This window comes from Typopeltis vanoorti, chromosome 22 (assembly GCF_054136105.1).
Source record: "Typopeltis vanoorti isolate ZY-2024b chromosome 22, IOZ_Tvanoo_1.0, whole genome shotgun sequence".
NCBI classification, from domain to species: domain Eukaryota; kingdom Metazoa; phylum Arthropoda; class Arachnida; order Uropygi; family Thelyphonidae; genus Typopeltis; species Typopeltis vanoorti.
This window is the reverse complement of record NC_143570.1, coordinates 84417879-84434834: the sequence shown is the minus strand read 5'-3', so window position 1 is coordinate 84434834 and position 16956 is coordinate 84417879. Positions and strand designations below refer to the sequence as shown.

Here is a 16956-nt window from a genome sequence, read left to right as displayed (position 1 = left end):
TATCAATAAAAGATTATCTTACAAAGTAGAATGCTAAGCAGTCTCACTAGAATCAGACTTTACAGAGGAAAAACCTACGTCATGGGTTTTTCCTCTGTAAAGTCTGATTTAAAACTCCCCGTACAAAAAAAAAAATCGACCTTAGAACTCATACTATCTTAGACAATAATACCGGTGTTAGAGCTTAGAAACACGGGATGGCGGTAGTTTGCTTTACTCTCGTTTGACGCCTCTGAAGTCAATCGCAGTCATGGGCAAGATTTCGGGGACAACTAAGAGTGAAAACATGCTGGTATCAGTTTCCAAGTTAGTGAAGACGATAGCTCTGCACATTCCCTCTGAGGAATAAAAGGAGTTGTAGGAGTTTTTTGTTGTTTTAAATAAAAAGAAATTCCTCTAACCCCTTTTATTCCAACGGAGTTTTGATTATATAATCTAATGGACGCTGACTGTTGAATATCTGAAAATGTCAAGTTGATAAGGCAAAGAGAAGATAAGCTCAGCAAAATCTCAATAAATACCATCCGGTATGTATTACGAAACTTATTAACGTATAAATGTACATATCAAATACAAAATCATTATAAATGAAAAAATAATAAATATGAATTATGGATATTATTTCTGGGAAAACTCCAATGTTACTCCTCTTAACAAACTATTATATTTACTAAATTATTAACCCACTAAATCTCACACACAAAAAGAAATATTTGAACACCACAATGTAGTCTATAAATTTCCCTGCCAAAAAGGGAAATTTATTTAGCGGGGAGTTGTGTTTGCACTCAAGCGGACCTTAAGTCATAGACATTACCACGAGTTACGTAGGATGCATCCTATCACCTACACGGGTTCAACCATCAGGTCTTTATGGGCAAGACTACAAGAACACTTCCGCGATTATAACATCCCTATTCCAGAACATTTAAACACTAAAAAACGCAACATCAAAAAGAAAAATCGAACACACAACACAGGAAAAACGGAAATAGCTGTTCACGCCCTTGAACCAAAACATACCCCGCAGATCGACAAGGCCATCATAATAGACAGACAAGACAATGAAACCATCCTTAGAATATCGGAAACAATAGCCATAAAATGCGACGCAAACTCTATAAATGTCCACAGGCCCTACATAATCTCCGAGGTTAGGAAGGTTCACAACATAAAATTGAGTTCACAACATAAAATCACAACCTCGACCAAGACCAATAGGCGGTAACACAAACACTTCAAAAGCAGAAACACCTACCCGACCTGACATAGCATCCACTTCCTCCATGTGTTCAGACGACGACCAAGCATAGTCGAAACGGACCGCACCCCGTCAATCCCCTTTCCCCTTCTAAAAATCAGTTGCTATTTTTAACCCATTCACCCTTTCCCACCCTATATAAATATAAAAAAACGCTCCGCCCATCCCTACTAATATAATATATATGTATATATATATATATTATTCAAAAATCCGGGTTTTTTCCATTTCTATTTAATTCTCCTACATTGCCTACCCCCCCCCCCCACACACACACAGTAGTTTGGACATCGCAGAAAGAAGAAAAGCCACAACACCCATAAATGGTATGTGTAGATTTTTCTTTCTTTATGCTATGCTACATATATTTATTGGTAAATATACATCTATAATGCCCTAAGAATCCGTGAGTAAAAAAGCCAATGACATTTAAACAGGGACACTCCTAAACAGAAGTAGGCAAAATAGCCGTAAATATAATAATAAATATGATGTATTTGACTCCTCTGTAGCTTTGTGTTAATTTTCTTGACGCTAGATCGGTAAAAGAAAGACCCTCTATGTTTGATTCTGAACTGTCAACCAGAACTTTTCCAACTAGATTCCAAACAGATTTTTTTTCTACTACAAAGTGTTTTTAATCTGCAACTCAGACCATCTCTTCCAGAGTGCGTAACCCCAATTACATTATTAAATTCTGAGGTGGTGGTGTGATGGTATAGTCCTGTTTTTTGTCGTTTGGCCTCGGACCTCTGTTTGTGACCACAAACATTGAACACCGAGAGTTATCTAAACCTGGACACTGCAATGCTTCCTACTTTGTGGCGTTTCTATGTAACTGACCATTGTCTCTTTCAGCAACTCAATGTACCATGTCATAAGGCTGCTGTAGCTGCGTGGTTTGTGGACGTGAACGTCTCCCCACTTGACTGGCCTCCATAGAGATCATAGAGCTCAATCCTAATGAACATTGGACGAACTAAAAAGTCTAGTGAGATCAAGCAACGTCCGCCTCACAACAGTCCAGGACCTTATTACATGCCTACAGGAAAAATGGTCCAAAAGTCCCATCGATTGCTATCGTACGCTTGTGAAAAGTATGCCTCGTAGGATTGCTGCAGTCATCGCAGTGAAACGAGGTCCTACATCTTATAAAGGTGGGCATCATGATTGTTTTTTCCTCACACTATAGTGTTCGTTGACTTCTTATCAAGCAGTGTATAATGATAAGAAATCAACGAACACTAGTCCTGGACTGTTGTGGGGCGGACGTTGCTTGATCTCACCCGACGTTCCAGTTCGTCCAATGTTCATTAGGATTGAGATCAGGGCTCTGTGGAGGCCAGTCAAGTGGGGAGACGATCACGTCTACAAATCGCAGTTACAGTAGCAGCCTTATGGCATGGTACATTGTCTTGCTGAAAGAGACAATGGTGAGTTCCGTAGGAAGCATTGCAGTGTCCAGAGTGTTCAGATACCTCTCTGAGTTCAATGTTCGTACCACAAAGAGAGGTCGGAGGTCAAACGACGAAAAACAGGACCATACCATCACATCACCGCCTCCAAATTCCATAATTAGTTGGGGTTATGTACTCTGGAAGAGACGTTCTGAGTTGCAGATTAAAAACAACACTTTCTTGCAGAAAAAAAAAATCTATTGCTTACGTTATCGTTGGAAAAGTTCAGGTTGACAGTGTAGAATCAAACATAGAGCGTCTTTGTATTATCGATCTAGCGTCAAGAAAATTAACACTACATAACTCTCTAACTATATGCGTATCGTAAAGTGGACGAGTATTGCTCTTAGGTTACACATATGACTTTCCAAAATTCTGTACTATAATAATAATATGAAGTAATATCATTATTAAAATAAATCTTTATTTTCGCCTTTCTTGAACAATTTCACGAACTCGTATGGAAATGTTAATTCCCAATTTGTCGCATTTTGATTGAATATGGTCTTCCTGAATGTGGTTCAAATGAACTTGTCTATTTTTGGAAGGTACTGCACTTCTTCTTCTGTAGCTTGTCCCACTTAAGTGGGGTCGCTGTTAATGATGAGTCTCCTCCACATCCTTGTTAATTGAGGGAGATACAAAAGCTGGCAGCCTGTCGGATAAATATGCACATTGTTCAACAGTTGGTGCCGTTAGAGCCATTTTGTTTTCATTATTACGCGCTCATGTTCAGCTAGCGGGTTTATCTTTATTGTCGCAGAAACATCGCATCTACTAACATTAGAGTAACCGTCTTTGTAACATCACTACAAACTTTCAGAGGATCCTTGTAGACAGTGTCGTAACGAGGACGTGACGAAAGAGGCGTCCGCCACGGGCGCAACTAGATTTGGGGCACAAAACGTAAAAAATAAAAATAAACAAATAGATATAAAAGTCCGCTATTTTATATTGTATTTTTAAATTTCGGCAATACGCCGCTTTAGACACACAAATTCTGAAACACACTGCAACTTATTTTGATGGGGTTAATAGTAAGTATTTAGCATATTGCATTTAGTAAAATTTAACTTGTTATATTTAAAATTTTCAAAATTTTTGTCATTTTTGGGTTAGGGGGCGCAAGTTAGACACTTGCCACAGGCACTTCATACCCTTGTTACTGTACTGCTTGAAGAGTATTAAGTAGGCCCCTTGACATCTTTCGTGAAAGCAACCCATGTCTGAGCATTTTTATTCGTTCGCTAAATTCACAGGTGTTCGGTCAGTCAAACTGAATTTGTTCATATGCCTTCTCAGTGCTACTTTTCTGCACAGAAATCGGATTTTACATCTCAGGTGTAGATTCAAAACGAATCTTCACCTGAGATGTAAAATTCGATTTCGGAAATTTTAAGCGCAAAATTCGACATTTATTTACTTGTATTTTCATTTCAGGCATACTGGTGTGGATATATGAATTCTGCATGCAACCCTATTATTTATGCATTTCGAAGTCCTTCCTTTCGTCAAGGATATAAAGAGATTATGTGTGGCAGTTCGACATATCGAACAAGTATAACAGGTAGGTGGCGTTGTTAATTACTTGATAACATGACAAATATTCCGGAATATTTAACACACACACACACACACTGAAAGTGTAAAACGTTTTAACCAATATCATTTAAACCCGGTAATGTATTATGTTCCACTTGCATCAGAAATAACAATTTCTAAATCACGTGGATGCCAGATGTTTACGTCCCCATAAATAATCATAATATGTGTATATAAATAAAAATATATAACTATCTTCCTGTGTGTGTAACATGCTAATACGTATACGCGTGGATAGGCTTATGTGTTCATCAAACATTTTTGTAATAGATTTCAATATTAGCTTTTAAGTTAATAAATAGTTATTTTCTTAATCAACCGTGAAATCTATTACAAAAATGCTAGTACGTAATTTGACAATGTTTATATTATTATTATTATTACCACCCCAAGACCTCATGGAGTCAAAGACTCATCTGGGTTATATGATCATCTGGCATTGGTTAGTTTGATGACGTTATTTTTAGTAAACTAAAAATAAATAACTGAGTACTCAAATGCAGTCCCACGTTACCCGTAGAATATAATATTGCCACTATTCCGATTAGACAGATGTGACGTCATCGAATCATGCTGTATTCCTGTTACTGATCAAGCGCTATTATTATAACGTTATAACGGAAGAGGTATTGCAATAATAGACAGACAATCAGATAAAGAACATCTATATATAATTTAATTTATAATCTTTATCAAAATTATAAGTTTGTTTACACGCTAGAGTAAGTACTACAAAGTACTGTAACACATGAAATGGCCCAAGAGCTGGACATGTAGCGAAAGTACTAAGGAATTCCACGAAGACCAGAAAGGAGATCGTTCTGAAGGGGATTGACTAACACCTTGTGGAGAGCGGTGACATGGTTGGGCTTTTAACGCCCTTGGCAAATTCGTAGCTAAGCGCCTTTTACATGACAAATCGATAATTGATCAAATGAAATGTGCGGATCGAAGGGAATGAGGATGGCTGTAAGAAATGACATTGACATGAATTGAAATGACATTGAGAAGGGGACAAATTGAAACTCAAGGGAAAAGTTTTAAAATACCCTCCTCTGCTTATAGCATTGGTTTTCACAGTCTAGCCTCAGATAGCAGGTACAACGGAACCGTGGTTGACTGATATCTTGATTGGAATTGAAGTTAATGGGTATAGTATGAGTATAGCACGCATTTTTTGAGAAGACAGAAATTATAAGAAAAGGAGAGGGGATATTATTGATGATAGCAATGAGTTGTGTCCGTTTAAGTTTGAGGGACTAGGGGGTAACAGTGAGAGTGATTTTGAAAGCGTGTGGTGTGAAATAAATGTTACAGGGAAGAGAGAGTGAGATATTTAGTTGGGGTGTTACAGACCTACCTGGGAATAATGAACGAAATGAGAAAGAAACGTTTAAGCAAATTAGCTATTGCAAAAAGTGTTATAATAATGGGATTTCAATTTTCGAAATATAAACGACAAAGAAAAAATAACATGGGAGAAAGGAAACAATATCTCGAGTTCTTAAGAGATCACCATCTCATATAGTTGGTGATGGCGGAAACTCTTGGGCAAAATATATTTCATTTAGTAATAACGTCGAATAATGTAATTATAAACAACGTATCAACATTCCAGTTGGACAGTAAGCATGCAGTCGTGACCTGAGGAGGTGCGAGGGCAATGCAGAAGTATCCAGAAGAAGCGGATACATGTGGAACTCTAGGGCAGGAGATTATGGAGCGTTCAGAAAACATATTGAAGAAGTTCTTTTAGGGAAAAGAACTTTAAGGAAAAGAGATTATTATTGCGTGGGTCAAGTTTAAGAAGTATTTCATGACGGCGGTGCCTAAATAAAAAAAGATTAACAAAATAGATATTAAATGGATGAATAGAAAAATTAAGCACGGATTGCAGAAGAGAAGATTACAGAATAAATAAAGAAGTGAACAGTTCAGTGAAATATATAAAGGGCATGCAAGAAGAGTGATAGGCATAACAAGAAGGGCAAATAAGATTATGAGAGGAGACTAGCTAAACAGGCCAAGAAAAATCCTAGGGACTTTTTCCATTATGCAACCAGCAAGAGAAAGAATTATTATGGGAGGATAACTCTGCTTGATCGAGATGGTGTAAGAATGACCAAAGAAGTTATTGTAAAGTTGTTCAGTGATCATTTTGCTCAGTTTTTTTATTATATATATATATATATATATATATATATATATATACTGGTGGTAATGATACTGTTCCAAGGAAGCAGGAAGTTGAGGAATCAATACTTCACCCTAGTTCGGCGAAGGTGAATGAGGTAGAAGTCTATAATTGTTTAAGTCATCTTGATGTGAATAAGGCTATTGAGAGTGGGTGGAATTTCACTATGCATTGTGAAAGAATGTGCCAAGGAACTCACAAGGTAGGAACAACAAAGTTGTTTAACGATAGTTGAGTGTCCTCCATCCCTAATGAGTGACAAGATCGTTCCGTTGCATAAAAGTGGAAGCAAAACAGATGTTTCAAATTACAGAATTGTTTGCATTTCTGGAGTGGTTTAAGGTTTTGGAGAGATTGGTTAGGAATAGAATACCCGTGTATTCATGGGTATTCTATTCCCTGTCATATGGGAAGAGAATACCCATATTGACCTGACCTCTGAATAGAGGTCAACATGGGTTTGTTAAAGGAGGCTTCTTTCACTAATTTACTTATATTTTATAATACGGTGACTGTTCTTTATATGGTGATACTTCTGGATTTTGGAAAGGCATTTGACAGGCTACACATAATAAATCGGTGTATATATTACGGCAAATAGGATTGAATAATCAGTCAGTTGATCGGATAATAAACTGGCTTTCTAACAGATATCAAAGGGTTGTGTATAGAGATCTATGTCTCTGAGGAGGAGAGCTGACAGTGGAGTCCCACAGAGTTCTGTTCTAGGACCATTGCTGTTTAACTTATTTGTTAATGATATTGCTAGTGGTTTGCAAGCGGATATTCAGTTATTTGCAGACTTATCATCAGAGGGAAATTATTCGGAATGTTAGAGATCTACCAGTGCTTTAGAGCGATTTGAATAATGTACTATGCAGGCAGACAAGTGGGGATGTCAATTCAACCTCAGTAAATGTAAGGTTTTGCACTTTGGATCACAAATGTGTAGTGAGGTGTATCATATTGGAGGCGTTGTAGGTAGAGGCTCCGTAGCTCAGTCTTCATAGATGGGAATCGAACCAAGGTCGGAAAGACCGGGTTCGATTCCCGTCAGTGACGTGATGGATCTTTATCTGGTCTCTTTCGACTGATGGTGAGTTAGCCGGTCTCGTATGGAGCTAGGGAGATTTTTTCACCGGAAATCTCCCTGTCAGGCCGTGAACACACAGGGATCTACAGTCATAAATGAATATATACTTAATCCCTCATTAGGAGGGCTCAATTCTCCCCCAAAAGGAAGGGGAAACCCCCTACGAATATTATTATTACAGGAAGTGTAGGAAGCGAGTGATATTGGTGGATAGAGAATCGAAGTTCAAAGGACATATCGCAAAAGTGTAAAAACATTATTATTATAAGAACACTAACAAGTAGATATAAGGATGTGGTAATTCTGCAGTAAGGATTTGATTACACCACATCTGGGCTATTGCGCATCGATTTAGTCACCTGCATTTCTAGGCCAGAAACAGGCTATTAAAAAGGTTCATACGCGGATAACAAAAGCAACATTGGGATTATGAGCAGCGAATATAAATTGCAGACTGGTGAATAGGCAAGATATTATTATTACGGGAAACTCCAAGGAGTCCTTAGACTCATCGAGGGAGGCCCTAAACATCATATCAAGAACAACTATTTGGCATTCCCACAGTATCTGTCACACTTTGCTTTGAATTCATTTACAGTCATGGCGCCGACAACAAACTCTGGCAGCCTATTCCATTCATTCACCACTCTCCAAGTAAAAAACCTAGTACTAACACCCTTGCTAACTACACTCTTGCTGAGTTTCTATGGATGGCCCCCTAGTTCTCCCATCACCAGTTTCTGGAAGACCGTTTATGACAAGATCTACTTTATGTTGTTGTTGATTTAAAAGTTTGTAGTGTAGTTTTAGGGAATTAAGTTCTTGACGGAGTTCGGATGTGTCTTTCATCAATTGGTGTTGCCTGTCAGTTAGTACGTTAATGCTGATTTTAATGTTTTTTACGATTTGTAAGACTTCTTCGACTGTTGAATTATTATATTTAATAAACTCTTCATATTCGCTATTTTTTTTTTTTGTTATTTGTTTATTCTGTTTATCAAAGAGTTCTTGGATAAGATCTATTCAGCTGGCTTTTATATTCTCTAAACCTTTTTCTAGTAATAAATTTACGGAATTCAAATTATAAGCCTCACCTGTATTTTTTTTTTTTTGTCTGTTCAGTTCATCATCCGATTCTGCCTCCGGCGTAATCGGTTGCGCCATGGGTAGTCGCTTTTCTTTGTTCTCTCTGCAGCATAGGCACTTCCATTCCTCTCGTTTGGTATTGGATTTGTGTTGCCATGTTGTTTCTGAAATTCCGGAACATGTAAAGTGAAGATTCCTAGGGCATTTCCTGCAGGTTATAGAACTTCCGGGCGATAAATCTTTCAAGCACTTGTTGCACTTCATGACTCACCTTTCTTCCCTTGAGCAACTGTAAAGATGGCGACGTCCTTTGCTCGTTAGTGACCAAGGTGAACTCTGTTAAATTTTCAGCAAACTCAAAATTTGGATTCCACTTGGCCCATTTCGGCGAATTATATATCACTGTCTTCAGCGTGACAAGTAGAATTACTTTATGACACTTTTAAATTAAAAACAGTAGTTAGAACCACTTTAAAACTATAAAAATCGGGAGCAGCGATACCACCATGCAACCGTTCGTATGCCTATACATACTGTTGGTGCGAGGTTATTTTGCGCCCTGGGCAAAGTTTACAAGTGCGCCCCTTATTTCACAAGTTGGATTTTTTTAAATGAAATTTTAAATATAAAAAATAAAAATTATTTTGGCATGCTTTATTAATAATATACAAAAATCAAATTTTAATTTTTCTTTTCAATTTTGCAAAATTTTGAAAGTTTTGCGCCCTAGGCGGTTGCCTAGTTTGCCTAAATGGTAACGCAGGTCCTGCCTACACAGCTCCCACTCCCAATAATAATAATAATAAATATCTTACCCCTGGAAATTTTCAGGCACCAACTTCCCTCGCATCTGCCCCAATGTCAGAGTTCCCACCCCTCTGGTGGGGATGGTTAAAAAAATCGTAATTGCCCCACTGTGTTTATACATACCAAAGAGGGGGGGTTATGACAACTATTTTCTCTTCTGCGAGGGAAGAAAAGAAATTATTCATGGCATCTCACCAATTCGCCATGCCAATGATATTAGTATCTTAACTCAAGTCATTTTGTACAACGATAGACTCACTGTGTCACATCGCGTGTAGAGCATAACGCGCCGAATAGTAATTGATTATTAACCCATTTTTCTCGGAAAATAGAAAGATGCAGTTGTAAATTCCAAGAAAATGCAATGGCAAATTTGCCTTTTTGAAATACAAAACAGTGCTTGACTGATTATTCAAACGTGATGGAATATGATTCCAGGATTAACAATCAAGACACCAGAAAACTATTGCTGATTATGAACAGGAAGAATATTGCTGGAAAAACATTGACTGTAGTTGAATTGTTGCGGCTTGTCTAAGAGTTCTCACACCAAAATTGTTTTGTAAGAATAAAAACAACACGCTGTGGAAGCCCTTAATAGCTAGCAAGAAGTCACTGCTACACTAACCAATTTCAAATGACTGTACTTCAATAAATCGAAATGAGAATGATAAAATTTGCACAATTTTACTAAAGTAAATTAAAATAAATCAGGAATAAGCGCTAGCAAATTATTTAATTAATTTTGGTCACACTGACTAAAAGTGGTGATGCAACTTTTGGTATAGCGCAACTTTAAGACTGTGATGAAGTATATACCCCCCCCCCCTCCACATGAACTGCATGTTAAAATGATTTCATACGGAAGCACAATCGAAGTAAGCCATGGGATGCCCATTTTTCGTCAATTTATTATTGCGTGCTAATAACAGGGCTCGACAAATACGCTGTAGACTGGACCGAATAGAATACTTTTATATAATAATAATAATAATAAAAAATTCCAAATAATTTTTTATCTTTAAGAAAACATAAATATGGCACCACTAATATCTTTATAACACTTTCAATATTTTGGGGGGCAATTAGAAAATGATGTTGTATTCGTCACCGATATACTAAAAAAACCATTGTCAGCGATAAATTATCGATGTTGCAACCCTGACTTTCCGAGAAAAAAAGCTGACATTAGTACAGCAGTCAACATAAATACAGTATCAAGAACTCTCAGAAAAGCAAAATGATGAGTCTTAGAACTTCATTCAACATAAAAGGAACGATGGCATGGCTTTCTGACGAGACAGAAACGAAATACCGAAATTCAACTAGTTTAAAAAAAAAAAAAAAATACTGTTGCCCTTCCCGTCGTCATATTTAGTTGAATGTGGCTTTATTGCTGTAAATGACTTGCTACTGAAAAAAAGAAATCATCTGGATATCACAAACCATGGGGATTTGAGATTGACTAAATTAGTACCTCAAATAAAAACTGTTTGCAGCAGACATCAAGCTCAAGGATCGCATTAACTTGGATTTTATTTTCCCGAGTTCAGTTCGATTTATGGTTTATAATATACAAAGTGTAATAAAATTTATATTCATTGAAGAAAGTTGAATTAAAAACAGTTTTATCTATGTTCCGTATTTATTTAAATTATATATTTATATTATACTTTTTCGGAACTTGGCTGACTATTATGCTTGAGGGGGGGGGTAACAAAATCTTTGAGGCGTTGAGGTGGGGCATGATCCTAAAAACTTTGGGAAACACTGCCTTAATGGGACATGTCTTTGAAAAATGGGAGGCCTCCAGCGAGTACATTTATTTATTTTTGCATAATTTGTCGAGTCCTGTTAATAACTGATGCAATTATTTATCTAACATACAAAAATGAGAATTCGTATTAAATTTAGTGAATGATATTCTTCCAATGAAAACTAAGACCGTGAAACGGAAAAAAAATTAATTAATTAAATAGATTAATAAAAAAAAAACTGAAATTAAATTTTTAGAACGAATTACTACTTAAAATATAATTACTTCAGGATCGAAGATATTTAAATCAGAATCAGATGTTTTCATGGAAAGGTTAAGAAGACATTTGCAGAAAATGCTGGCTGTAATAGCGCTTTACGCAGAATTCGAAATTGTCTTCGAGCAAATTTTGAAAACTGTTCTTTTCAGACACACATTGAATCATTAATTTAGTTTCGCATTCCTTAATCCATTTTTATTTTATTTTTCTAAAATGGTTTATGTTACACTAAAATTAGACATTCATCCATTCTTTTGTTTTTTATTTCACGACAAATGAAAAAATTAAAAATAATTTCATATAGAAAAGCGAATTTAGGACCATACATCTGAAACAAGTGAGCGCACCCTGCAACTTGAACATGAAAATTCTCTGCCCGTGATGAGATTTTAATATTCAGCATGATGCGAACATTTAAACATTGGTTTATTCATTATTTTTATTTTGAAATTTTCTTTCTTCTTTATTTGTTGTTTTGCTATAGTTCTGACAGTAAAGAATATCAGTTCAGCTGTGTACTCAATGTTTAGTGTTTGTAAGCAGACGAAGTAAATATTTGTTCCCCTGTAATGAAACTAGCTACTAACCATGAAAGCATGTTATGTTAATACGTTAGCGACCAGTCTCTCAGGAAATGCTAAAATTTAGTAAATATACTGTAAATTGTAACGTTTCTTCGTATTGTTAAAATAATATCAACAGAAATTATGTTAATAAAAATAATGTATTAATTTTCAAAAAACGTTGACGTTTCGATATATTTTTTTACATTTTAATTTCAGTTTTGTATCTCATTTTTTGTATGTTGTATCTTACAGCTTTTTTCCTACCGTAAAATTTAGTTTGCACAGCTTTATTATTATTTTTAGTGACAATACTGTACTCATTTAAGAAAGAGTTAGTAAGTAGAATATACTGACGAAACTCTACAAGTCAGCACCAATTACATCGATTTTTCTCAATTTCGGATGATGAAACTGCGAAAGTAAATTATCAACTTTTCAAAACTCGGGCATGTTCATTTTCGCAGTTTCGAAATTTGAACTGTTTAATTTAGAAAATTTTGCGTGTCGTGTGATTTCCAGTAATTTATTAAATGGCATAATTTCTCCGTATACCATGAATAACATGAAAAGTTCACATTTAAAAACGGTTTTATAAACACATACAAGGTAAATGCTGAACAGGATAACAAATTCGAGATCTCTGACTTAGGCCAATGTTCGATTGTACAATATTTGTTTATAACATTGCTGAAAATAATTCCGTGTTACGCAATTTCAAAATAGTCGATCATCCTTGGGAAAGCGTTTGTCATGTACTTTGGGAGATACCCGTATCGATTATGGCACTTGTACCTTGTAAGCGATAAGTATCTTCCAGGAGATGATTGAGTAGTAACAATCGCCGTGACTTCCTCTTACGCAATAGGAAGGAGGGGGGGGGGGAAACATTCGTTAATTCGCGGAAAGAAAAGCGGGGGAAACAAGGTAGAAAAACATTTCCTAATTTTATATTTTTTTCACTATCATAATTCTTTAATTAATTCTGAGTTGTCAATAAATAAATAAATTATATATATACATATAATTGATATATAATATATATATATTTATCAAATTAATATTTAACTGGCTAGAACCCGAGAAAGTATAACACAAAAAACTTTAATAATCACGACTAGTTTTCCTTATCTGGGAACATGGTTTAGAGGAACAACAAAACTTCCTAAGCCATTTAAATAATCAACACCAGAACATTAAATTCACATCAGAACTAGAGATTAACGGCATTCTCCCCTTCTTGGATCTAAAAATCAGTAGATTACCTGACTGTCTTAAATTTTCAATTTTTCGAAAAACCACCCACACCGATAGATATTTGCATGCCTCTTCTCATCACTTCCCTCCTCAAAAACATGTCTTCATCTCCACCCTTGCCCATCGTGCAAGATGTCTTACTTCCACAGAAGAAGACCTTCAAACAGAACTTAACTTCCTGAAAAACACCTTCTTAATAATGGATATCATCTCGTAACATCACTAAACGTTTGAGACCACGTCAACAACCTCGACAAGAAGATGAATCCAACCCTATCACTCACATACAGTTACTATTTATTAGCTCTCTTACCCCCAAACTATCCAGGATTATGAAGAAATTCAACATAAAAAAAGACTATACAACTCTGCCAAAACTTCGTTCTTTTCTGAGTCGACCAAAACCAAAACACAACCAACTGCATTTTTCAGGTGTTTATAAAGCTATGTGCGACTGTGGTTGACCTTATTTTGGTCAGACAGATAAATCTGTTTCACTTCGTCTTGAGGAACATAGATGTGACATCTCCTACAGTAGAACACCAGCGAGCGCCCTTTCCAATCATGTTCTTTTCTCCGCCAACTCTAACCTCGAAGAACGCCTACACCAAGTTGATTGGGACCGCACAACCAATTTATATATGTGCAATAATGAATTTGAAAGACGAATTGTAGAATCCAAAGAAATAGTTCTGTACCCTTCACACATGAACAACAATGAGCTACAGTTTGCCTGATTTCCATAGCGCAGTAATCCAGTACTGGCGCTCTAAAATTAGCTGTCACTCATATTCAACTCATGCTAACAATAGCACGCGGTCACCAATTCAAATGTGACTGTTACTATTCTTCTTTTTATTAAGCTGGAAAGTTAATGTTTTTTACCTTGTTAGTTTTATAAGTCTTATGTTATTTCTTACTCACCTGAAGAAGTCGGGACACAGATGAAACTAGTCGTGATTTATTAAAGTTTTTTGTGTTCTACTTCTCGGGTTCTAGTGAGTTAAATATTAATTTTATAAATGTATACATCTCGAGTCAATCCTAATAACACCCTGTGTGTGTGTGTGTGTGTGTGTGTGTGTATATGTGTGTGTGTGTGTGTGTATATGTGTGTGTGTGTGTGTGTGTGTGTGTGTGTGTATATATATATATATAAAAGTCGCCGATAGGGGAAATTTTTGCGCTGGCGGAGCCGAAAACAGTCAAATATTTGCAGTAAACGCAGGTAAAAAGATTATGCAAATTTTGCTGTGCGTACGGGACAGCAGCGCCACCAATTCCACTTACAAAGGGAGATTGGGAACGTTCAGGCAGTTATTCGAATGACTGACGAATTGTGCTCAATATGCGTCCTACCATGCCTCAGCGTGCTTTACTTGTTAAGTTGTTTTACCTTAAACAGTGCAATGACGTAGCGGCCCTTTGGGAATTTAGAAGGCTTCATATTCCATTTTATTATTCCATTTTATCTGCCTTTAATGTAATTATCCTCTTGTTTTCGGCTTCGCTAGCTCCAAAATTTCCCCTTTCGGCGATTTTTGGTAATATATATATATATATATATATATATATATATATATATATATATATATATATTTGTATGTATATATATATTTGTATATATATATTTGTATATAAATATATCCAAATATATAAAAATAATATATTTTAATTTTTTTATTCGTTTTTTTTTTTTTTTTTGAGAAGGAGCAATATTTAATTCTTTTTCGAGGCTTTCTGTGTCCGCCTGTTACGTGCCACAGCTTAAAATAAAGAAATAAAAACATTTACAGATAATTTATTTATATTTTAATAATTTCAATAATTATAAGAAATATTTGCAGACACACCACCATATTATAAAATCTTAAGATAATTTCAAACTTGCCTTCTGTTTACATTCGGTAATTTTAAAATATTTTATGATAGATTTAATTATTTCAATGTTTTAAAATTTTTTTAAACGATTTAGACTTTAATAGTGTGTGCCAAATGTGTATACAATGCCATATTAATCAGAATTCTGATCGTAACATTTTTTTATGTATATTGCAGCTATTGCAAATCAGACACTTAGAAGATCCAGATGGTATAATTCCTCGCCAGATGTTCTTATGGCGGTTGGTAACTGTCCCAAGAAGCTTCTCATTCAGACCAGCTGGTTTAGTTTACCTCTTATTTCTCTTAGCAAGAAAGGGAAAACCATTACTCGTCAGATAAACCAAACAAAAGTGCAGCCTAAGCGGAGTAACAAAGTAGAAAATACTGATCAAGAAAACAGCGGAGGAAAGCCAGCAAAATCTCCGGATATTCTTCCCTTTTCTGCAGTGCACGAGGAAATATTGTCTTCCCACGAGAATAATCTCCATCTCTTTGATAACAGCGTTATTAATGTTGAAAATAATCAAATAACTCATCCCAGCGAAACGAGTGCAATGGAAGAAAGGTCAGTTTGCTTTAAAAATCCTACCAAAACACATCAAGTTGTACAAATGGAGCAGCGCAGTTTAAAACCGCCAATATCCAAACACCCTTCCCCATATGTTAACTGTTGCCCAATAAATAAGGAGGGCAACGACTGCATTAGCGAAAAAAGTTTGCCAATGACAAACTCGAACGCAACGAATATAACTTCTCACTGGAAACCTCATGGAGTACTACATTTATGCTCTTGGGAAGAAACTAAAGCAAGATGTAAATGTCGTAAAGCTAAAAGATTCCTTGGTGAACAGTCAACGATACAACTAATAAGATCTGTATCTCTCGATGCACTACATCTGCCCGAGAAACCGGATTTTCTCCAGGATAAAATTGCTTGTGAGAACAAAAAAATTAAGCAATATCTGCCAAGCTTCAAGAAAAAGATTTGGAAAGATGATGGACAGTTACGAAAGACTGATACTTAAGAACAGTAACTGTAAACTCTGCGATGAAAAAATAAAATAAAATAAAATAAATAAATAAATTATTATTTCCAGTATAATTATGTGGAGAAATTCTTTAACATGTTCATTGCCAATCAAGCGATATCGCGTGATGCGAGCCAGCACCAAACGACCGATCACGCGTTATCGCGTGAACGTCGCTAACTAAATGAAGGGTAAAAAAATTGGCCACCACACGAAATTCCAATTTTCAGCTTGGCAATGGAAGTGTTAACTACTTTACACGATGTGCACAAAATCGATTTAGAGCTAACGTCCATATCATATCACTAGGTTTCGTTCAAGTCCAACGCTTAGCTTGTAGGCGCTAGGACAAACGAATTAATAAATAATTCTTCAACGTTAAATTATTTATTTATTTTATTTTTTGTTTGTTTGTAGAATACGTATCTTTTTTTGGCTTGTACATGTGGTAATTTCTCCACTTACCACATCTTACCATCGCTCCATATTTCATTACTATGAGATTACACATGAACTTTTGGGTAAGGACAAAACTTGATTGACAGTTATGAACACTATCATAATAAACAAAACGATTACTCCAGATAATCACAATAGTACAATAAATGCTTTCGTAATTGCATTTTTGATCACTCATTATCACTACTACATTTAAAGTGTGTTTAACAGAATTGTTTTTCTAAATTTT

General features: G+C 35.8%; 1 protein-coding gene across 1 annotated transcript in view; it reads left to right on the top strand.

Moving 5' to 3' along the window:
* The window catches only part of LOC150094530 (melanopsin-like), a 55640-nt gene extending 39313 nt beyond the window's left edge, over positions 1 to 16327 (top strand). The window contains exons 3-4 of the mRNA XM_090412229.1: positions 4159 to 4285; positions 15415 to 16327. Coding sequence (XP_090268355.1) covers positions 4159 to 4285; positions 15415 to 16265 — 978 coding nt within the window. The 3' untranslated portion in view covers positions 16266 to 16327. The remainder of the gene's footprint in view (positions 1 to 4158; positions 4286 to 15414) is intronic.
* Positions 16328 to 16956: the final 629 nt, after the last annotated feature.